Below are 22,300 nucleotides of genomic sequence, written 5' to 3'. Positions count from 1 at the left end.
CCCAAATAAAATAAAAATAAAAAGCAAACTTCTGGGATGCTTTACCTGAAAAGGAACATGTCGGGTCCCAAATTGCGTCCTCCTACATGAACTGTTTGGGGGGCAAAGCAGCCCTCTTTGCTAAGAGTTCCCAGTAAAAATAGGCTTGTTACCTGTGGATATTAGTGAAGGTAATCTGCAAATAACCTGGAGAATAGATGGTGGAAGCTGCTTATAGTAAATTTGCTGCACCAAGTCTTGTTTGGTACTGTCCACAGCAGATCGCTTTTCCAAAAGATTCCCAACGCTGCTGTGTTGGCTCAAGGCCGTTGTTGTAGGACACACGGAGAACTCCAGCACAGATGGGCTCCTGACTCTGCCACCAGCTTTATCACCGCGGCTTGTGCTGAGCATCGCTTCCAGGACTGCTAAAGGAGGGAGTCTGGGTCAGTTCACCTTATCCGCGTAGATCTGCATTGGAAAACCTGTGTAGTGTAAGAAAGGCCATAGATGGAAGTGACAGCAATTGCTTCTGGTTCCCTTTTTCCCCCCTTACAGTTGCAGCTTTTCTTTGTTCATCACCCCACGGAGACTGCTCTCTCCCGTGCTGTTTGAAGTGTGCTCTGCCTCTCAAGGATTGTAATGAAGCAGTTACAGGTTTTGGGTATTTTGCTGCTTACTGTGGGGCTGCTGGGAAGGGCTATTTCCAGTCTCCTGGTGGGAAAGGGGAAGGGAAGGAATCCACAGGTTATGCCTAGGAGTCAGAGCTTTAGTCAGTGATGCAGGCCCTGAGTCCAGCAGGCAGGCTATCAAGATCCTGCTGCGGTTGCAATATGAAACACGGGCAGAAAGGGGCTGCTTTTTCCTAGATCTGCTCCCTAGTTTGTTCTTCCAGCTCTGTATCTGGTGAAGGAACCATACCAGTACTGTCCTAGAGAAATGCAACACATTTTTCATCTGAGCATCTCAAATGGCTCAAGAAAGTCTTAAGCCTTGCAGCCTCCCAGAGTTTTCACATGGAAAACCTAAGGCATACGGAAATCAAGATTTGTCTTTGGATGTAGTTATTCTGGGTGCAAAGGCAGGATACATTGATATAGCTATGTCAGTGCCAAGTAGCAATGGCACTTCACTACACACAGATAAAAAAGGGCACAGAGGGAGAACGAGTTCTCTTACTTGTTAATATGACAAGATAACAGCACTTTGCTGGCAGGAAAGAGTATGTAAGATTCAAAAAACCAAAGGTGATGTAGTGCAGCACCAACAGCTTCCATATTACATGTCTCCAACGAGTTTATTCTTACACTGGGAAACGTGTATATGGAAGTCTTTTTCCAGCAGTTCAGCTATATTAGTGCCTTGCAATATCTGCAGAGCAGACAAGCCATCAGGGCTGGATTCTGGTTCCCTAGTTCATATTTCGTAGATTTTATTCCACAGATGACCCCACTGAAGTTGAGCGCTCTCCTGTGTGAGCAGCCTCTCTGAGTCTGGCTGCTCTCAGCAGTTTGCTGCAGGTCACACGAGCCCGAGGAAGATCCCACATCTCCTGGTGACTCCCAAGCCTAAACGAATAGTAGCTATCACCAAGTAGGGGTCTATGGCAACTTCCCAGATAGGTTGCAAAGGGTCCTGCAACACATCAAAGGTAGAGGTCATCCCCTTCCCCAACTCCATCAAACCAAGGTATGGCATAGGGAATTCTACCTTTCGAAGATCTCAGGAAGGCAGAAAGACCAAGGAAGATTTGGGGTCACATAGCATGAGCTGCCTTATTCTGGGATGGGTAACTGGCGGCAATGCTGCAGCTGTTAGTACTTGCATAAAGTTGTGAAGGGTTTTAACAAATAGCTCCATGTCCATACCAGTTGAGGCGTGGCATGCCCATCCAGCCTGCCTCCAGCCCACCTTTTCAAAGCCTCACTAATGTGAGAGTTGGTATGACCAGAGGGCCTGCCCGACTTATGGCAATAGTATGCCAGTATCTCTCTGGAAGCAGTATTTGCATACTCTTCTAAGGCAGCTGTGTATATGTTAAGCATATCATGAAACACTTACAGTCTGAAGCTGGAAACAAACAGTGCAAGACAGCCTCTGCCTAAAGAATTTTCCTTAATTTAGGAATTGCTTTAAGCAAACATTACCGCTGCTTCCTGAGCACACACAAGGCTACTGCCCTGGAAGTAATCTGCATTAGCCTTACTGGAGTGACCACGTTGCCATAGTTACTGTTGGTTTCTCTATACCTCAAGCTTGAAGTATTTATTATGATTAAATCCCATCCCATCCCATTCTTCATTTAAAAATTCTGTGTTGAAAGTGTCACAAAGTGAATTATAATGTAATCCTTCCTTTTAAAAAGCTGTTTTAAGTAGAAATTCCACAAATTATCTTAGACATTGATATTTATTAAAGATCATTAATTCATGATTGGAATATTTTTCTTCAGGCATCACTGCTTCTTTATTCTTAGTGATATGTGAATAGCAGAAAATCCTGATGCTATTATGTAATTTCGTGATTGTTTGGTTTTTTTCTTTCACGACTGTATTGCAGACCATTCTGATAAAAGATGTTTAGCATCCTCAGATACTCAGCTTTGACCTCAGAGGCAGCCACACACATTTGAACCAATCCGGCAAGAAAATCAAAATCTGTCCTATGACACAGCTTGTTATTAGAAAATTTTGGTACTTGCTTTCCTGATACCTGTGAATGTTACAAGGAGAAGTAACTGCTGCTGGGATTAATCTATTATAAAGTGGCTTGTGCGCCTCTTTTTCTGTTTGTTTTTTTTTTTTGTGGAGAGCAAGCTCCGAACTATAAGGTCCCAGCCATACTGGTCCTTGCTGCAAAGGAACACAACGTCGTTACCCCTGTACTTTACAAGCAAGTAGTTATTATCTAAGTTAGCTTTACTTGCTTTGGGAAATTATATACCATAGTTGTATATGACAAATCTTTTCATGTCCCAACGGCACCCTGTCCAGAGACCTAATATTCCTGGAGGACCACGCTTTGACACCTCTCAGCTTTCCTTAGCTTTCCTTTCCTCTCCAGCCCCGCTCCAAGTACAGCCCCGGGCGATCTTTGCCCCGTGAGGCTAACCCCAGGCTTGGGCTGGGACTCTGTTGTGGTTTAACCCCAGCCGGCAGCTAGGCCCCACCCAGCCGCTCGCTTGCTCCCCCCCGGTGGGATGGGGGAGAGAATCGGAAGGGTAAAAGAGAGAAAACTCGTGGGTTGAGATAAAGACAGTTTAATAGTAAAGCAAAAGCCGCGCACGCAAGCAAAGCAGAACAAGGAATTCATTCACTCCTTCCCATGGGCAGGCAGGTGTTCAGCCATCTCCAGGAAAGCAGGGCTCCATCACGCGTAACGGTGACTTGGGAAGACAAACACCATCACTCCGAACATCCCCCCTTCCTTCTTCCCCCAGCTTTATATGCTGAGCATGACGCCATATGGTGTGGGATATCCCTTGGGTCAGTTGGGGTCAGCTGTCCCGGCCGTGTCCCCTCCCAACTTCTTGTGCCCCCCCAGCCTGCTCGCTGGTGGGGTGAGGAGCAGAAAAGGCCTTGACTCTGTGTAAGCACTGCTCAGCAACAACGGAAACAGTACAAATCCAAAACAAAGCCCCATACTAGCTACTGTGAAGAAAATTAACTCTATCCCAGCCAAAACCAGCACAGACTCACACACGGCATCCCGGCCCCTTCCCAGATTCCCCTGGCAGGGAGCGTAGCGTGCTTGTTGTTCACAGAAAGTCAGGCTTCTGCTCGTCCGTGGGTGGCACCAGAGGCAGCCCTTTGCCCTGATGTGCATGTGGGGCGCAGGCTGGGAGCGAGGGTTTTCCAGCAGCATCGCTTTCAGATCCCACCAAGTCCGACAGCTGCAGGACTGTCACTTGGCTTGCAAAATGCCTGTTATTATTCTTCTTTCCCACTAGAGTAGTTCTGCCAAAAACTGTGTTTTTATGTAGAGCAAGATTTACTACCAAACTCATACTTTTGGAGCAGCAGATAAACATTTAGTGTGAATGGTGCAGAGGAGCAGCACATCAATGGAGAGGATTGTGCGGATTCTCTGTAGCGGACTGATGTTTATCTCCTGAACCTTTTGTTTGGTAGGTGATTTATTATGGCCAGTAAAATGCCCAAGACACTCCCATTTTCTCCTTTCTTCAATTACAATGTTCTACTATTTTCTTGTTTCCATGCCTGCACCCGAACACCCTGGAATCAGCTCCTAGCCCTGCTCAGCCCTCTCCTCTCTTAAGGTCCTTACACATCTGATTTTCTGGACAGAATCCCTCTCAATGAAAAATCTTGCCATGTTCCCGTTCTGTACAAATTTGTGTTATTTTTCTACTTTCCTTTATCACGGCCGCTAGGAGCTTAGTAGATCTCTGATCTCCCTTCCATTTCCCCATGTCAGCTGTTGTATTGCCCACCACCAAAAATTCCTCACCCAACCTAAACAAAATTTTGGAGATAAGTTCGTCTTCCAGCCACCTCCCTGCACACAGCATTTTGACTCATTCTTGTCTGGCTTCTGCATCGTCCATCACTGTGAGTCCCTTCTACTAAACGACAGCGTGCCGTACTGCCGGCCGGCTCTTTTGTCCTGTCCCACCGTTCTCAGCACTGTGAAACTGCTCAGACCAAGCTAAATTGTGTTTCAAAGACACGTTGACACAAAATGTGAAGGGTTTGTTCTGCATCAGTGAGTGATGCAGACAAAACCAGAGAGAGGCAGGGCCAGCGTGCTCCCTGCACTGCTGATGGTTTACAGCCGGTGGATGGACACATCTTTGGGCACAGAGCGGGCACAAGTTCCTGGCTTCCCCATCCCAAATTAATAGCTTCCCCCTCCCCCCTTTTTTTTAATCTCAGTTCAGCAATTGCTGTTTTTTCTTTCAGACTTCCTAGTTGTCCTTAACTGAGCTGTCAACACTCCTTCGCTGATGTTTCCTCAATCCCGCTCCACCTTCCTTGCCGAGACCAGGGAAGCAGGTCCTGCACCCGGGTCCCTCCTGCACCCTTTCAGCTTACCCCCAGGATTACTCACAGCCTCTTTCTTTCTCCACTTGTTTCCTCCTGCCTCTTTTGTGCTGGCTGCACCCAGCCATCCCCCTGTCAGATCCTTCATTCTTACCCTTTCTCCCCACTTGGCTTCCTCTGTTCATCTGTGTCTGGCTCCATCGGATCGGGGGGGTGTGCAGACCGCACCGCTGCTTTACCAGGGCTGCCCTGCGCCCTGCTCCTCCCAGCTCACCCCTCTACTTCTGCAGCCGCCGATTCAGGGACCCTGTTGCTCTGTGGGTCTGCACGCTGGCACAAAGTGAATCCCACAGAGCAGCTCCACCGAATCGCTTGCTTGTGTCTCTGTCACTTCGTGCCTTGATTGCTGCCGTCCCTGCTTGCTCACCTCCCAGAGAAGTTTGCTCCTCCAAGCCCTGGGCTGTTGGAGCAGCGCATCGCCCTGCTTCATCCACGCAGCACAACTAGTCCTAGAGACCGTCACTAGCTCTCCAGCTGCTTCTGCCCCTGCCAAAAAAGTTGACCCACGCTCATAGCCACTGTTCCAGTGCCCTTTCCTACCCCGTGGTCCCTGTGCTCTACCTCTCCCCGTGCCCAGCGGGTGTCCAAAGCAGCTTGCTGTCCTCCCTCTGCGAAAGGCTCTGAGCTCCTCAGCCCTGGCAGGAGTCGGGGAGTGATGGCTGCTCAGCCCTGCAGCCCTGAGCCTCGGCACTCTGCAAAGGCTGCCTCTTCCCTCAGCAGCGCTTTCTTTGTCTCCCTCCTCTCTGGGTCTTTTTATGGCTGCTGGAAATGCAGAATGCTCTTCTGTGTTGCCTGGTAGGGCTAGGTAAATTATTTGTTTAATAGGCTTAGTTTATTTTTTGTAAGCTGGCAGAATAACTGTGAATCATCAAATCTCCCTGAATTCACTCCACACAAGATACCAACAAAAGGATTCATTGTGCAGAGCAGTAACCGGAGTGTAGCTGGGGCTGGACAGAGAAACCATCCAGTGGGTCTGGCTTCCCAAGAGGCTGGATACGGAGGCATTGCCAGCACAAGAACTAGTATGTGCCGCTTTGAAAACTCATTGCTGACAAAAGTGTGTGGGTTTTTTCATGGCGCTGGGTCCCAACTACTCTTTCTTACTCAACCAGAAAACCCCTGGAAAAGAGCCTTAGATAGTATTGCTGCTTCTGCTAGAATGAACATTTTTTTCTTTTTTTCCTAGCTGTTAACAAAAAATGCAGCCCCTCTCTCAACACAGCTTCCGGATGAAACTGGAGAACTCATTAGGATCAGACCCTTGCTTTGCAAAGGGGTTTTCTCTCCCGTCTACCCACTCCCCGGTCCCCTGTACATCACACCCTGATCTTGCAAGGGGCTCTGCAGGAAACCTTGGTGTTGCAGTCACGAGCAAGGCTCTGTTTCTGCAGAAATGGTGCCCACATAGAAGAGGAGATTTTCCAACTTTTATGCCCCTGATTTAGCTGTCGTGGACGTGAGCTTTCAGCTCCCAGCCCAGAGGGAGGGGAGGCTGCTCCCGCGGGTGCTGGGGACCCCCGAGCCGGTGCCTGCCTGCCTGGCTCCAGCATCGCTGCCCGGCTCCTGCGGGCCCCGCGTCGTCGTCTCTGCTCACCTGGCCGAGGGCGGTGAGGGACGGGGCTGCCTGGGCACCCCCTCAAACGGCATTGTATCTTCACTTGGAAATCTGTACCTTTGGGCAGCAGTTCGGTTGGATCCCACTTTGGTTTGCAGTTAGTTTTGCTCCCCCCCCCAGGCCCCCACACTTCCAAACCTCAGCGGGGGAAACGCAGTGCTAGAAAACAAGGTTTCCAGGGGAGGATTTAAGAGAAGCGGAGGCGGTGTAGCGGTGGATGGGGAGGCTGGCCCAAACAGAGGGGCATTTACAGAGCCCAGCCTTGTGCATCGTACGTTTTCCGAACATGATTTTCCTAAAATACATGCGTTTCGGCGATTGACCAAGGAGCCAGGGCCAGGGTTAATGTAATGATGGATCAACAGAAGGGAGAACAAACCGCTGCCTCCACAAGCCAGCCTACAGGCACACCACGAGGTGATGCTCTGTAAGGATTAGCCGAAGCAGGGGTTTCTCTCTTCAAAATGGCCTTCTACGTGTGTGCTGGCCCTGCTCCTGGGGCTGGAAAAGCAAAAGCAAACTTTCGTTCGTTGCTCTGAACAACGGGGTTTGCCATGTTTTGGGACCTGGAGCTTTCCCGATGCAGTTTTAAAAGGCGGCGCCAGTCAGAAGATATTCCGGCTTGAGCTGACTAGCCTTTGCGTTAAATGTGTGCCATAAGCCTCTCTCACGCCGCTGTGTTCGTGTTTATTATTGCTTTTATGTTGGTAAATCCACTGCGGCTCAATTTTTGGCCTGTAGGTATGGATCAGAGGTGCCTTTACGGAGGTGAAGGGGAGCTGCGTGGGGCGTTGAGTGCACGGGTGCCACGGAGGTGGGGCACGCTGCGGTCCTGGAGGCACGGCTCCTTTCTCTTCCCCGAGGGGCGCATCACCTGGGTACCTCAGCTGCCAACTCTGTTTTATTGTTAATCTTGTAATACCTGACACTTTTGCCCTAGAGGAACAGCTTGGAGATTGATGTACTTCCGTAATTTGGGAAGCTCATTAGTTTTAAGACAGTGTAGGCCTTTAGCCTTCACAGCTGCGAGGGTGCAGCTCCTGGGAGGCTGGAGAAGGCGGTAACGGTGAAAGACCCCAGACGAGATGTTTGGGAGATGGGGTGATTTGGAAGCCGCAGCGTAATCGTGGAGCGCCAGGGTTAGCATCGCTGGGCTTCGCCACCGCGCTGCGCGGGGCGCGCCACCTTTGGGGTGTAGTTACCGCGCCCGGGGAGCGGAGGACGGCTGTGCATGCTGACTGGCAGCGCAGCCTGAACGTGCAGAGCGGAGGGTACGAACCGCGCCGAGCCGAGCTCCGCTGAACCAGGAGCGGGGCTGAGGACGGGGAGGGGCGGGCCGGGACCCGCGCCCAGCCGGCAGCTCCTTCCCTCCCTCCCTCCCTCCCTCCAGTCCCTCGGCGGGGCCTTCGGCGTCCCCCCTTCCCACACGCGCCCCCGCCGCCTCCCCCGGGCCGGGGGACCGCGGGGCCGCCCCCCCCCCCGCCCCGCCCGCAGGGCCCGGACCCCGCCGGGGGCGCGGCCGCCCCGGCCCCTCCCGCGGGTGGCGGAGGGGGAGGAGAAGGGGCGCGAGGACGCCCGCCCCGCCCCGCCCCGCCCCGCCCCGCCCCGCCCCTCGCGGCGGCCCCGCCCCGCCCCGCGCGCAACCTGAGCGCGGGAGCGGCGCCAGGGCCCCGCCTCGGCTGGCGGCGGGCAGCGCGCGGCTGGGCTGGGCTGCCGAGGCCGGCGGTGCTGCGGCTCCCGCCGAGGTCCGGGCGGTGCGCGGTGTCCCCGGCGCCGCCAATGAAGGCAGCCGCGGGCGGCGGCGGGGCCGCGGCCGGGTGAGGCGGCGGCGGCGGTGCGGGCGGTGCGGTGCGCGGAGCGGCGGAGCGCGGCGGGGCGGGTGTCCCGGCGGAGCCCGCGCCCTCCCGCAGGATGTCATCGCAGGGCAAGTTCAAGAAGGACAAAGAGATCATCGCCGACTACGAGGCGCAAGTCAAAGGTGCGGAGCGGGGCCGCTGCATTGCGGGGCGGGCGGCGGGGCACGGCTGCGGTGCCCGCCTTTGTGTGCGGGGCGGGGCGGGCGGGGTGCGCGGCGGGGCGCGGGGGCCGGGCCGGCTCTGGCTGCGGGAGCCTGCGCCCGCGTTCCCCGGGCGGCTGCCCGCGCCGCTCCCCCCGGCGCCTTCCCCTCCCCGCGCCTCCTCCGCGGGCGCCGCGGCACCGCCGGCCGCGGGCACCTCCCGGCTCCGCCGGCCGCGGCGTGCGGCGGCGCCTCCGGGCGGGGGGCGGCCCCGGGGCCCCGGCGGCGGCTCCGCGGAGGTAGCGGCCGCGGGAGCCCCGGCCCTCCCCGCCCGGGTGGGCGCCGCTGGTGCCGGGGTGGTCGCCGGTGCCGTCGCCGTGCGGGAAAGGCGCCGTGGGAAGCTCCGCGTGCGGACTGGCTGCGATTGCGAATCATGAAAAAACCAGCCCAAAACAGCCCTCGCGAAGAGGCTCCCGTTGGAAGGGAGGAGGTGCGAGGCTGTGACCTGCGCCCGCCGGGGCATCGTCTTCGTCTCGAGCAGCCCTGACTGCAGGAGGGCTGCCGGCGTGCTTGAGGATGAGCTGAGGCTCGAGCGTTTTAGGAACGGTAGTTGAAGGGCAAATCTGTTTTATTTCAGTGTTTTCTGTAAAGAGCTCAGAGCAAGGCCTCCCTGGTGAGGAAGCACATTGATCTGGCGGGTCTTATGTAAGGAACTTCGCCGTGCATCAGGCCCAGCGATTTCAAGGGACCTAATCATTATTATGCAAGTCCCAGTATTGCAGGATGAAGACCGCTTTATTTCTAAATGTTAGAGAAGAATATAATTAAAGGTTATGTCTGTTGAGCCCGCTAAGCATCAAATATCAGCCTCCAAATTAGTTTTTATTACAGTTAGACTTGTTATGGAAAAGTTGGTATCCTCTGAAACATCACAAATGTCTGCAGTCTAGTGAAAGACAGTATGTTAGAGTGTGCGCGGTCAGACAGAAAAAAAAAATAGCCTGTGTAGGCATTGGTCTATTACAGAAATAGGATTTTTAGTATCAGTAGCAAACTGTATTGACTGGTATTTTTGGATAACTTCAGTTTGTAAATCTGCTCACTATTGCAACACTTCCTAATTCTGTTAGTTGATGACAATTCCTTTTCCCACTTTCAGCTGGAGGATACTTAACTGCTTACTTAATGCCTTCTCATTAAGTTGTCCCCTTCAAGTCCCCCTGCCGTTATATAAAATTGGCTCCGATCTCCCTTTGGTTGGTTGTTTTATATAGGTATGCATTCACCATTTTGTTATGTTTAAGTCTCTGGTTAAGACAGAGTTATTTAAAAAATATAAAAAAGCTTTTCTGCAAATTAACCTGTGAATGTGCAAACTAAACGGCTTTCCTATTTTCTCTAGAGGTCACTTACTGTGTTGGATCTTGAGCTCAGCTGAGTGATGTCTTAGCGGCACACACTGCTTTGAAAAAGTAGCTGCTTAAATGCTGCAGTGCAATGCCAGATGGAAGGATTTTGGGGAAGGGGCTGTCTGTTGATTTCGTGCCATTGTTTACTTTCTTGCATTTCAGTCTTTTGTAGTTGGCTTTGAAGAGTGATGTAACAGTCACAACATGCTCTGCTCAGTGCCAATTACCTTTCTGCTTGTGTGTAATTTGGGCAAATTGATGTTATTGCACCCTGCAGTTAAGCGGGTGAAATATTCTTTTAGCCTGTGGTATTGTTCTGTTTTATGGGAGGGGATCTGCGTTTATTCACAGAGACTGTCCCACGTTTCCATGTTGTTCTTGAAGATGTCCTGGGCCAGGTGGTTCCTGCTTCTTGGATGCTCGGGGCTGCAGAGGGGTAGCTGGAGGCAGGACTGGGTCTGATCTGTTCCAAAAGCTTCGCTGCAGACATCTCCAGTATTTTTTTTCTTGTTGTTGTTTGTAACTGGAATACTCATTTGCCGTGATCATTCTTGGCCCGACTTTTGTAGCCTCATGGTTTCCGTATGTTAGACAGTTAATGCTGGGTTTATGTATAAGGGTGTTTTATTGCACCACAGTGATCATGTTTTGGGCCGCTTTTCTGAGCAGCTGTAACGCAGGCAGAGTTTGCTGATGGGCCGGTAATAACTTCCTTGATACTCTTCTGTGCCTAATTATACCTCCAGAAATGTCCATTTTCTGATTTAGGGTACTCGGTCTGTATTTTTGTCTGAATAAAAGTTAATTCGGATCTGGTCAGGGTTTAACTGCGCCTGAAGCTGGGGCGAGGCGGGAAGAGTCAGACCCCAACGTCTGCGTGTGCTGCCTGCCCGCTGCCTTCGAGGTGGTGGCAGCTCCATCCTTGAGACAGGTCAGGTCTGTCACAGGACCAAGGTGGTCTCAGGGTGACCTTGGTGAGGTGAAGGGGCTCTGGTTGCTCGCGGCTGTGTCCTGACAGCCGTCACCCTCGCTGTCACCTCCCTGCGGGGACCAGGGTGGCTCTGACCTTCCCACGTTGCTAAACTGTCGGAGGAGGATAAACATCTGACTCCAGAGGAATTGGTGCGGAGGTCTGTTGTAGCCCGTGCTTCATCATTAAATAGGAGCAGTGGAAGAAAATGTAGCTGGGCAGAAAGGTTTAGTGAAAAGTCAGTGGTTGGTCATTACGTTGGTAGGGACCTGAGGAGGACCGGCTGCCAAGGATGCTCTGCGGGGGGAATGGGGCTTTTTCTTTGCTTAGTCGTGTACCACATGTGCAAATGCAACAGATCTGTGTTGTCGGTGTCAGCAAAACCTGACATGGGGGAGGGTTTGTCATCATCTAAACGTTCTTCTGAGGCTGTGACAGTGACCATAAACACCCACCTCCACTTCTGCTCCCCTTCTGCAAGGCCTGATCTCTCTTGGCTTGACCTAGGGATTTCATGTAGGCCACCTCATTATCTCAGATACCCTGTTTATTTCCTTCAGGGACTTAGCAGTTATTCTATTCATATCTAAACCCCTGCTACCCTGGTGAAGACAGATACCCAAATCTCCAGAGAAGGACCCAAATCTCCAGAGAAGGACTAAAATGGAAAAGGAATAGGGAGAAAGAAAAGGGGGAGCGGTGGCAAGGGAGACCGACAAACAAAATGCTGGCACGGAAGAGCTGACATACGAAGATGATAAAAGATGAAAATTTAAAGAAGTGATGTCTTGTTATGGAGGATGGGGCTGAAATCTGAACACAGCACAGTGGTGGTCCCCATGGCGTGGTCAAGAAAATAGCAGGGAGAAAGGTGAAAAACCCTGCATGTGAACTCCAGGGAATACATCAGCATGGGTGGAAGTGAAAGTAATTCACAGCAGAGATGCGTTTAAAATGCATTTAAAAGATAGATGTCAGAGGGGATTGGAAATGGTCAGGGTGATGGCCAACGTGATCTGCCAGTGCAGCCTGGAAGGTGTAAGGTGTCAGCCAGCGCCTGGGGCTCTCGCAGGGCGGTAACCATCTAGCAGTGCCTGAAGTGCATAAAAACCCCTCAGTTGCCCAAGTATTACTAGAGGAGCCTGACAGACAACTGGGAATAACATGGTGGTGGTGGTAAAAATGTTGCTTAGATTTTTTTTTTTTTTTAAAGGAAGTTTTACTGAAAGCCCTCTTGCTGAGGTTGTTGGGAAGTAGAGCAAATGCCCCGAATGGTTCAGGGACAGCTTGTCAATAACTGCAGCGCAGGAGCCGAGCCCTGCCCTGCCCTCCTGTGCTCCGGGGTGCTGCAGCGTTGGTTAAAAAAAATCGATGAATCCACACTTTGTGTGGGGGGCATGATTGGCGTAAATAGAGTTTAACTGGTGAATAATCTTTGTGCACAGGGGTGATTTATCAGCCATAATGACTCTGTATTTTCTTTCCCTCCCTGGAGAATTGTGTCTGCTTTTCTCATGGTGGGAAGGAGTTATCCTGAAAATGCTTTGAAAAGATAGAGGGTGTGTGCGGGGTGTGTGCCTGGGTGTGCGCGCAGGTCTGTGTGAGTGCTGTCTGCTGCACACACTCTTGCTGGATGTTGCAGAGAGGGCTGGGGGGGCTGATAGCTGGGGCATGGTCGCACGGTGTTGGTAGTGATGCAGGGTGCCTGGGGCTTTGCGTTGGTGCCGCTCCATTTCTAGGGGTGGAAATACCTAATAGTTGCTGTCTGCGGCTGCTGCAGGCTGGCTGTCCTTGCAGCTCTCCACAGCGTTTGCCATCTGCCCGTGCATGGGGACCTCTCTCTTTCACCTCTCCTGAACACAGACACCGCTGACAGGCGCCTTCCCATGGTGTGGTCTCTCCTGTCAGTTATCCTGCCGTGGGTCCGTCCTTTCCTTCTGCTGCTGATCTGCATCCTTCTTCAGCAGCTGTCAGGAGAGGAGAGAGCTGGCCCTAGGATTGGCAGCAGATGTTCCCTTGACGATACCAGAAAGAAAATATTAAGGGTACTTTTTGGGACGCAGGTTTTCTTATTTGTCTTTCTTAGATTTGCAGGCAGGAATGGTTGCATTAAAAATAAATGCCAATAAAGATATGGCTGCATATTTACAACTGCCACATTAAAGCTACTTGCAGAATACAGTAGAACCTTAGATGCACAATTTAAAGCGAGTGTTTTCAGATGGACAATTTTAATTGGTCTATCTGGCCAGAAAGATAAATAAATGTCTCTTCCTCATTACTGTCAAATGCATGATTTGTTGCTTTAATGCAGCAAAACTAACCAGTTTTAATTATGTAGATGCAACCGTCTATGGTACAGCATTGTAAATCTTGCAGAAAATTGGGTATCGTGTTGATTGGCTGTTTAATTTCATATTGCTTCCTGAAGCTTTTCTTTAACCCCGGCAAAATTCAGGTCATTGTGTGATCTATTTGGTTATTGTTGGCGGGAAGACTGCTATGAATCAATAGCATCTTCTGTCATATGGCTGGCAGGTGAAAAGCATCCCTGGTGATCCTAAAGACAGAAGTCTTCAAATGCTGCATCTGGCTGCATAGTGGTAAAGGGATGATTTCTTGCAGTTCTAGGACTCTTAGTTGCTGTGTAAATTGATAATAGAACTAGAGTTTTGATGGATTTAGCATATAAAAACATGAAAAAGGCTTGCAAACCTGGGGCCAAAGAAAACCAATGTGTGTTTTTCCCATTTTCATAGGAGAACTGCAGCTTAGGTTAATTTATCATTGCTTGTTAGCTTCATTTTACTTTTTCTATGGCAGTAGCTGCATCCCTTCTTTTGTGTCTGTTCTCATTTCCTACCTATTGCTCTCTTTCCACTTTGCTCAGAAAATTTTGGGAAAATTCCCATCCCAGATTATTTTCTGGGATTATGGCTTGCTCGGGAGGGAAGCTTGGTTCCCAATTGGAGGAGGCATCGAGGCCTGAAGCTTGACAGCCCTTTTAGTAAAATGGGTTCCATGCAAAATAGAAGAAAGATCCATCCTTTTGGGTGGGCTGGTAGGAAACTGCTAAATATTAATCACAGAAACAGATACAAAATTTCCATTGTCTTAATTGTCTTGCTTAACAAAATGTGGGAAAGTGTGACCCAAGGGCCAGCTGGCATGCCTCAGCATAGCTCTGTTGGCTTCAGTGGAGTCATCTGCAACAGGTCGCAGATCCTGATGAGTCTGATCTAGTTTCTACTGTGAGACTTCAGAATAACCGCTCAGCATTGCTCCTTACTCGGTTGATTCCCATATAGATTTATTTGTTGTTATCTTCCGCTTATGCTCTGTGTTTCCTCAGTGGGGTTTGATGGCGTGGTCCTGGCAGATGGGTTTTACATGAGACCTCCTTGTGTGGGGACTGGGAGGGCAATGTGCAGAGAACAGCAGAGAAGTATATATGTGATTCATAATAAAGATTAATTGGCAGTCTCTAATGGAAACAAATTGAATCTATCGGAGATGTTTCCTGCAAAGCTAAAGTCCTGAGCGCTTTGGTGGAGGCTGGGATGGTTCAACTGAGTCAGCAGGCTCCTGCACGTGACCGACCATCAGCGGCTCTGTATAGTTGCTGGTGGGATAGACCTTCCTAAAATGCCTTGGATTTGGGCCTCCTCTGCTGTCAGAGGGGAGAAGGAGCTGCCAGCTCATGGTAACTGGTCAGAAATGTGTGTACATGTGTGCTTGGGCGCCTTGCTCTGGGTCAGGCACGGCCGGTACGTGGTCCAATGCTCTCACCACCAGCTCTGTGTGCCTGCTGGGGCAGGAGCATGGGTACGGCACTGGGCGCTGCCTTGCTGGGGCTGGACGGTTGGCCTCGCGGCACTGGTGCAGATGGTAGAAGTGAAGTGTGCCAAGGCACCGTGGCTGCTATTTCTTGTCAAGACATCACTAAACCCAAAGACTCTCTAGGTGCGTGGCCCCATTTAGATGGGGAGCTGGATGGGGGCCTGAAAGCCTGTGTGCTGTGTGTGCTGGCCTTCTAGCAGAATGTGGGGTGACATTTAAAAAAAAAAAAGACAGGTGACATCACTAAAGTGTTTTTTCCTCATAAGACAGTACTCGTTGGCCCCAGCTGAAGCTGTTTAAGAAAACACAGCAGAGTGGAGGTGCCTCTGGCAGGATAAGTAGGAAAGCACTGCTTTCCTTCTAAAGATGGAGAAGCCGGCAAAGAGAGCGGCCAAGGGACAAGCCATGAACCTCTTGCAGGACTTGCTTCTGCCGAGTCCAGGTCCTCAGCTTCTGCTGCCAGGCTGGGCTTTGTCTCCCGGCACCTTGTAGTGTACGTACATAGCTAGATTGTGGGTGTGGGAGGCTGTGCTTCTGCTGCGTGGTGAGGGAGGGGGAAGCTGAAGCTCTGGGTTAAAGCTCATTAGTGTGGCCTGACCCCCACAACGGGGCAGAAGTCACATTTAGCAGCCGTGCTTCTTAAACCCTCGCGTTCACATGGGAGCATCTGTCTAGGACGGAAGCCAACGGCTGCCTGCAGCCGGTGTCCCGGGGCAGAGCCCGCGCTTCCCATGGGGAGGCTGCGGGCCTGGTGGTCAGATTTCAGTTCAGATTTCTTTCATTAAGGTGACTTTCTTCTAATGCATTAAAAAAACGAAATCCAGCCGTGTTTGGAAGTGCATGGTGGTGAAGAGGCCTCCTTTGGGCTTTGCTCTGCTTTGGAGGCCTACTTTGTGTCCCTGAACTCCTGCCCTGGGCTCGGGGCCTCATGCGGGGACCAGGAGGAGCGAGCGTGTGGTGCGCACACGGCTGAAGCACCCTGCCCCAAGCGGGTCCCGGCGTCCTCTGCAGCTCCTCCGACTTGTGCGCGTGATGAGTGGGGCCTCCAGCGGGGATGGCCTGGGCCTCCAGCCCCTCCGCTACCTGTGTGCCATCTCACAGCAGCTGTGGTCAGAAGTGCCGGACAATGAGTCCAGCCCAGAGGTCATGGCTAGTCCTCAGGAAGGTGTCTGGTGGTATGCAGGAGCTGAGGTCTGAGGCCTCTGCTGAGAGCCAACGGCTGCGTTTCAATAGAAAAGAGGGATATTTTGATCCTTGTAAGCCTAGCTATTTTCTTTTTGGGTAGCTGGGTGCAGCAGGCATTATTTACCAATCTACCCTTCTTCCTGTAACGGTAAAAACCTCTTACAACACTTATTCATGGCCTATAGCTAGTCCTGGTTCCAGGTGAAGAGTTTTAAGGGCCATAAGAGTGCAGCACCAAATGTGCTTCAGGTGCTTAACAGATATTTATAAGCCTCTGCAAGCTGTAATAATTTAAGTTCTGTGTGCACAGTTTCAGCACCTGTCAGGAGCAGGATTTACTCTCCCCTTCTGCTGGCCCATTGAAGGTGGGGGGGAAACCCTCCCCCTCGAGCTCTTAAATTTTCTCTTGCCTGAATTTGGCTTTGTTTCAGTAGCTGTTTGTCAAGCTACCACCCACGGCAGCAACAGCAATCACCTTCTGAAATGCATTTACCAACTTCAGAGGCATTCATGCTCCTGACAGGCGGCCGGTGATGGAGCGGTTCGAGCAGGTAACACCTGGTGTCAGGCTCGGGGCTGGAGAGGGGTGCAGCAGCGTGTGCAGCTGTGTCCCTCATGCTGCTCTCCAGCAAAACTGGCATGAAGTAATCTCCCCTTTCTTACAACCGGGGTGGCTATTTAATCCTGAATGTTGATTTAATCTCAGGAGGCTTTTGCTGAGCTGCCAGCAAACCTTCCTCTTTAAAAAAGATGAATATTTCTTACTAATAACTATTGTGTTGTGCGTGCCCCACCTCTGTGTATTTTATTAGTATGTGTCATAGCAGCAAGGGAGGACATAGAAATGAGCAAACAGCGTGAGCCCATGCAGCTACTGGTAATAATGGTTTGTACCTGTCACCGATGACCTCCTTAGGGCTTCCAGTCATCACCCAGTGCTCCTGCTTTGTGCCTGCGGTTGTTGGATGCACTTCAAGCTGTTCGCATCTCCAAGAGCCTGATTCGTAAGCTTTTCTCTGAAAAACTGGCCCGAGATGACTTATTTTGGTGTCCCTTTTCTCACCTCTGGAAGACAGCTGCAGTGGTTTGGGAAGAGGCAGCTGCTGAACAGCGTATTGCAACACACATTTTTAGGAGAGGAAGTGGAGTATCGAAATGAAATTACTGAGGGAGTTTACATAGCTGTAGTGTGAGTCCCTGGGCTGGGATCGAGTTGGTGTGATAGGGCTGATGTGTTTCTCGCTGCCACAGTGCTGTGGGATCGTTTAATGACCGTGAGCGGTCAGCAGCTTGGTTTTAGAGTTCATGCGAAAAACGGCACCATCAACAGCATAGCAGCCCTCGCATGCCAGGCTGGGGAATATACAGCCTTGTTATTTATCCCAGTGTTGTCATTACTCATCGGTGAGGAGGCAGCTGTTAGGATCCCGTCCATGGCAGGGAGGGAGAGGTTTTAAATCATCCTCTTTGTTTTAAATCATCCCCTTTGTGCTAAATCATCCTCTTTATTTTAAATCTTCCCCTTTGTTTTAAAAACAAAGATATGTAAAAAGCTGTGGTGTTACAATTCCTGTGTGGAAATTGGTGCTTCTTCTAGAAGGTGGGTCCCCAGATTTATCTCTGTGGGCGCAGCCTTGCCCAGAGGGGAGCAACAGCAGTGCCTCTTGGCTGGTGCTCATGTGTTTGTTCGGATATGGCTGTGGAGTGGTGTGTCTGTCTGTACTGGTGTGAGTTCCCCAGTCGGGGAACCCCTGGCCTGGGAGGGATCGGGGGACCAGGGAGATGGAAACTGGGAGAAAGCTATGGCTGCGAGATTCTCTTGCTTACGCATCTTGTGCTGTTGAGCTGCCTTAAAACAATGTGCCTCCCAGAGTGACAAAACTGTTTCTAACTTCACTGATGTCCTTTCCTGACTGCTGAAGCCAAGCTGACATTCAGGGGAGGTTCTCCATGAAGACATTTGGTGCTGCAGGCTGTTAGTCTGGGGTCTGGAGAGTTTGGGAAAACTATGCAGCCTCTCTGTGTCCAACAGCTTCAGAAAATAATTTGCATTAGTGTCTATCGCTCTTCTTTCCTTCGGAGTTGAAGAATAGCTTTGAAGGGGGGGGAGGCTTTACTTTCCTTTTTCACTTAGGCCTTTGGGAGGAACAGTCCTGTGGCAAGGGATTGCAGTCACTCTAATGCATCTTGCTTCTCCGAGTAACTCTATAAAATATTGCTCAGTCTTGTGGCAGTGGCAGGTGTGCAGGAAAGCTCAGTAATTTTCTGTTAGAATTCTGTTAGAATGATTATAGAGTTAAATTGTCTACAGTTTCTTGCTTGTGTCTGTATCAGACAGATGAGAGAGGAGAGGAGGTTGCTCCTTAGGTGAGCATTCCTGATTTTTTAGCTCTGTCCCTCCTGGCCTCTCAGCCTCAGTGGCCTGTCAGTAAAACAAATAGAGAAGAGGGGATGCAGCTCTTTGGGTGGCTGCTAATCCTACTGCTCTTGGGAATGCTCGGGGCTACAGCTTTCTAGGGTGAGGATTATATCCATATGGCTCTTGCTTTGGTTATTATCTAGATAGCAAGGTAACTGTAGTGATTAGGTGAGACTCAGTGTTGTTTTACTATCTTGCTTGTATTGTAAGAGTAAATATTTAAAAAGAAAACGGGCTACAAAACCATGTAAATGACCAGATATCAGGAGATAGAGGTCTGGCTTTAATGATTCCCATTAAGGGAAAAGGGAGCCCTGTTTTCCACTGCCTTTCTCCGTCTGTTGGACCAACTTCACCTCTGAGGTCCAACTTTGTGGAACAGTATCACGCATTGGAGGACCACAGCAGAAGTCCCTGTCATGGAATTCATGAAACACTGGCTTTCCCTTCACCATGAAAGAGCCCCAAAGGTTGCTTTTCTTTTAGATGTTGTAGCATTGATTAACTTTGTTTGAAGAGTTACTTGTGGTCTTGAGGCTATTCTGTGGTGTGGTTAGAGCCTGAGGTGATGTTGCTACTTGGAACAGCTTGTTTAGAGAAGATGACCTGAAGAACAGATTTCTTAGCTCAGGATCACCAGTTAGATAATTTTAGGTTGCTGGCCTTGTGTGTGTGCAACATTTTTCTCTCTGTCAAATGCACTGATTAATCAATAACTGTTTCATGGGAATAAAAACCCTTGCTATGGAATGAAAATGCTTCCCCCCCTGCTTAAGGTGACTAGAATTCTGCCTTACTGTACGGTGAAAGCTGACATACCCAGATCGACTAAATGCTTTTCAGAAAAGCTTCTGTCTATGTAAGCTTACAGTCTGCCAGCAGCTGAGATCTGATGGAACTTGCAGCAATGAGGAGTTTTTTATATTGATAGTGATGTTTAAAGCTTCTGGCTCAGACAAGGTCCTACTGCAATAGCTAGGACTTGCTGTCCAACATTAGTGACCTAATGGCTTTAAATGAACTGTTTGTTGGGAAGAATTCTGCATTTGAATATCCCCCCCCCTTTTTTTTTTTTACTTCATGGAAGTTTAACTCTGTGGTGATGCTATAATTTAATCATTGAGATTACAGAGTAATCATAAAAGAGTAAGAACTAGAGATCAAACTGTTGGTGTGGCAGTCTAAAGCTTTTGTGTTGGTAAAGGCTCTAGAGAAAATTCAATATTTTCTCTGTGTGAAAAATGGTTAATTGGTATTTGGGAAGAGCCTAAATGATGTTTCATTCAAGACAGCTTGTTAGTGTTCGAAATTTTAAAGATACAGACTTTTATCTGATCTGGAGAGAAAAAAATCCAGCTGTCATTTTACAGTATTGGCAGTGTAGCAGGATTAAAGCTGCAAGAGAGCTTGAAGATTGGAGTTGCATTGCTAGACAGTGATGATCAGGAGGCAAAGCCTGGTGCAGACAAGTCCTGTTTGGGAACGTATCCCTGGAGTGGGAATGCAGTGTGAAACAGAGGGCTGTAGCTCCAGACAAGGTGGAAACGGTGCTGTTGACCTTTTTGCAAACTGCTTTGTGCCCTTAGTGGGAAGTGATACACTAAAGCTGTATGATAATATTGAAAGACACTGTGTTTAGCTGGTCAGTTAGTGAAGGAAGAAATACTGTCTGCAAGATTATCCTGCCAAGAGCAGTGAGTATATTTAGCTTTTTCTTAAACTCCCCATCTTCTGTGCTTGTTTGCCCTCAGAAGCTGATTAGTTACTCCAGATTTATGCTGGTGTTGCAGCATGTGACCTGTGGTCGGTGTGGAGTTGTGTCTCCAGACCTTGTAAGCCAGTTGGGGATGTCTGTTCAATGGTGTCTGTGGAAGTATGCTGTGGACCACTTACCAGCAGTGACCTCCACTGGAAGGAGACAGGCTGTTAGTTGATGAAGATGTATTGGGCCTTCTAAGAAAATGTTATTGTAGGCAGCTGTTTTTGCCTCTCTGTTATTTGGGAGGACGTGCTAACTGCTCCGGAGGGACAGCATGCCCTAAATGACTGTTAAGGGGTGGGAAAGTCCTGCTCCGGCCAAAAGATAGTTTTGTTTGAAAATATGGCTTGGCTGCTGTCGAACATGGCGCTGTGGGTTTGAAGCAAGTCCTCTTGAATGGGCGGGATATCTCCCATCAACTTTGGCGTGTGGTGCTTCAGGCCCTTGAGATCATGTGCCAAAATCCCTACCTGTATGAGGGATCACGCAATGTACGTTGCAAGGTTAGAAAAGAGTCACAGTGAATCCTTCACCTTGATTTTCATACTGCAGTGACTGAAGCCTGTTTGCATCTACCTCTCCGAAACGGGCAGTGGTGGGAGGTCTGGCAAAGGCTCCTCCTTTGGTATGTCTCTTCCCGTAGGTAAAAGACCTTGTTGGTTGTCACATTAAGTACTTCAGCAGTCACATAGTGTGCAAGAGGGTGCTAACTGCTTACTGGGAAGTTATTTGTACGTTGCTGCTCAATAGGGTTAAACTCTACCAAGTATAGGCTGGGCTATTGTGGTGTATTTTTATTTTGCCGTGTTGCCTAACGATTGTTTCTTTTTGGAGATGGGCATATTTTCAAAAGGGCTGAGTACTTTTACAGTCAATATTATGTACAGTTAAGCATGCTGAGGTCAGCACAATCAAATATCATGCTTCAGGGTGGAATGTGATTGCTAGAGAGATCAGAAAACAGTTTCTATCCCCATGTAGAGCATTACACAATTGGCTGGATATATTATAGTTTCCCCTGCAGCATCAGAGCAATGCTCTGAGAGAGGCCACTGGATTAAATAACACTGGCATTTCTGTAAATACCCATGTAATAGTTTCAAAATGTTTAAGAGTATTAATGATTTTATTTTCCCAGAGCTTCCGAGAGGCAGGCAGGAGCTTTCTGCCTGTTTGGCTGATGGGGAGATGCAGAGGCACAGAGACTCGGGCAAGAGGGCAGTAGTTAGGAGTAGGAACAGAAGTCAGGTCCCTGAACTCTGCCTCTTGCACGAGGACCAGAAACTGCCAGTGCACAGGCCGTTTGCTTCGGTCGGATGTGTCTTCTGTGCTGCTGCAGCAATTGGGTAGTATGTGTGCTGTGTGATTCTCCTTAACTTTCTTTTTGAACCTTGGCTGTTTTGTGAGGTCTAGAAAACTGTCTGATCGGCTGATCTGTGGCGATAAGTCATGCTGAGGTCCCTGGCCGCCTCTTGCCTGTTTGCTCGACTCGACTGCCGCTTCCTGTTTTCAAGTGAGGTTGCCGGCTCCTCGGGGCAGGACGAAGTGTTCCTCTGTCTGTGGTGCAGAAATAGGTGGATTTTTGCCACCACGGTGCAAGTAATGCATAACTTCACATTTTAGAGATGTACTGCAGCTCCAGGAGAGAGCAAGCTGCAATCTGCACTTACATCTGTTGTGGGTAGGAAAATGTGAGTTATTTAAGTATTGTACAGAAATACTGATAATTTGGGCCAGCTAGCCTTACTCTGCGATGGAAACCAGCTTGTTTCACATCTTAGGGGAACTGGATGGTGTTTTGTGGCTAGGACTGTGCATGTACATCAGCCAGAGAGAGATGGAGAAGACAGACTTACTTGCTGCAGAATGACCTATACAGTGGCTTGTAAGTGCACTGTGAAGGTCTATGTGTGCTCAGTGTTGCACCCAGAGGAAGCTGTAAGACCGTTGACATCCCAGTCGGAGCTCTTTGAAATGACTGTAACAGTCATATACAGAAACTCTGCAAGATTAACCTTTTGTTTTGCCAGATTTTCCTTTAACCATTCTTTATTTTACTTTC

The 22,300-nt window shown here is 49.8% G+C and overlaps 1 protein-coding gene across 3 annotated transcripts in view; it reads left to right on the top strand.

Annotated features, from left to right (window-relative positions):
• The first annotated feature begins 8,524 nt into the window (after window positions 1-8,524).
• The window catches only part of SRGAP3 (SLIT-ROBO Rho GTPase activating protein 3), a 134,699-nt gene continuing 120,923 nt past the window's right edge, over window positions 8,525-22,300 (top strand). For all 3 annotated transcript variants that reach the window (XM_076346724.1, XM_076346723.1, XM_076346725.1), the window contains exon 1: window positions 8,525-8,638. In XM_076346724.1, coding sequence (XP_076202839.1) covers window positions 8,572-8,638 — 67 coding nt within the window. In that variant the 5' untranslated portion in view covers window positions 8,525-8,571. The remainder of the gene's footprint in view (window positions 8,639-22,300) is intronic.

Source organism: Aptenodytes patagonicus, chromosome 8 (genome assembly GCF_965638725.1).
Source record: "Aptenodytes patagonicus chromosome 8, bAptPat1.pri.cur, whole genome shotgun sequence".
Lineage (NCBI taxonomy): Eukaryota > Metazoa > Chordata > Aves > Sphenisciformes > Spheniscidae > Aptenodytes > Aptenodytes patagonicus.
Note: the sequence above shows the minus strand (reverse complement) of the source record. Positions and strands in the feature narration are given on the sequence as shown.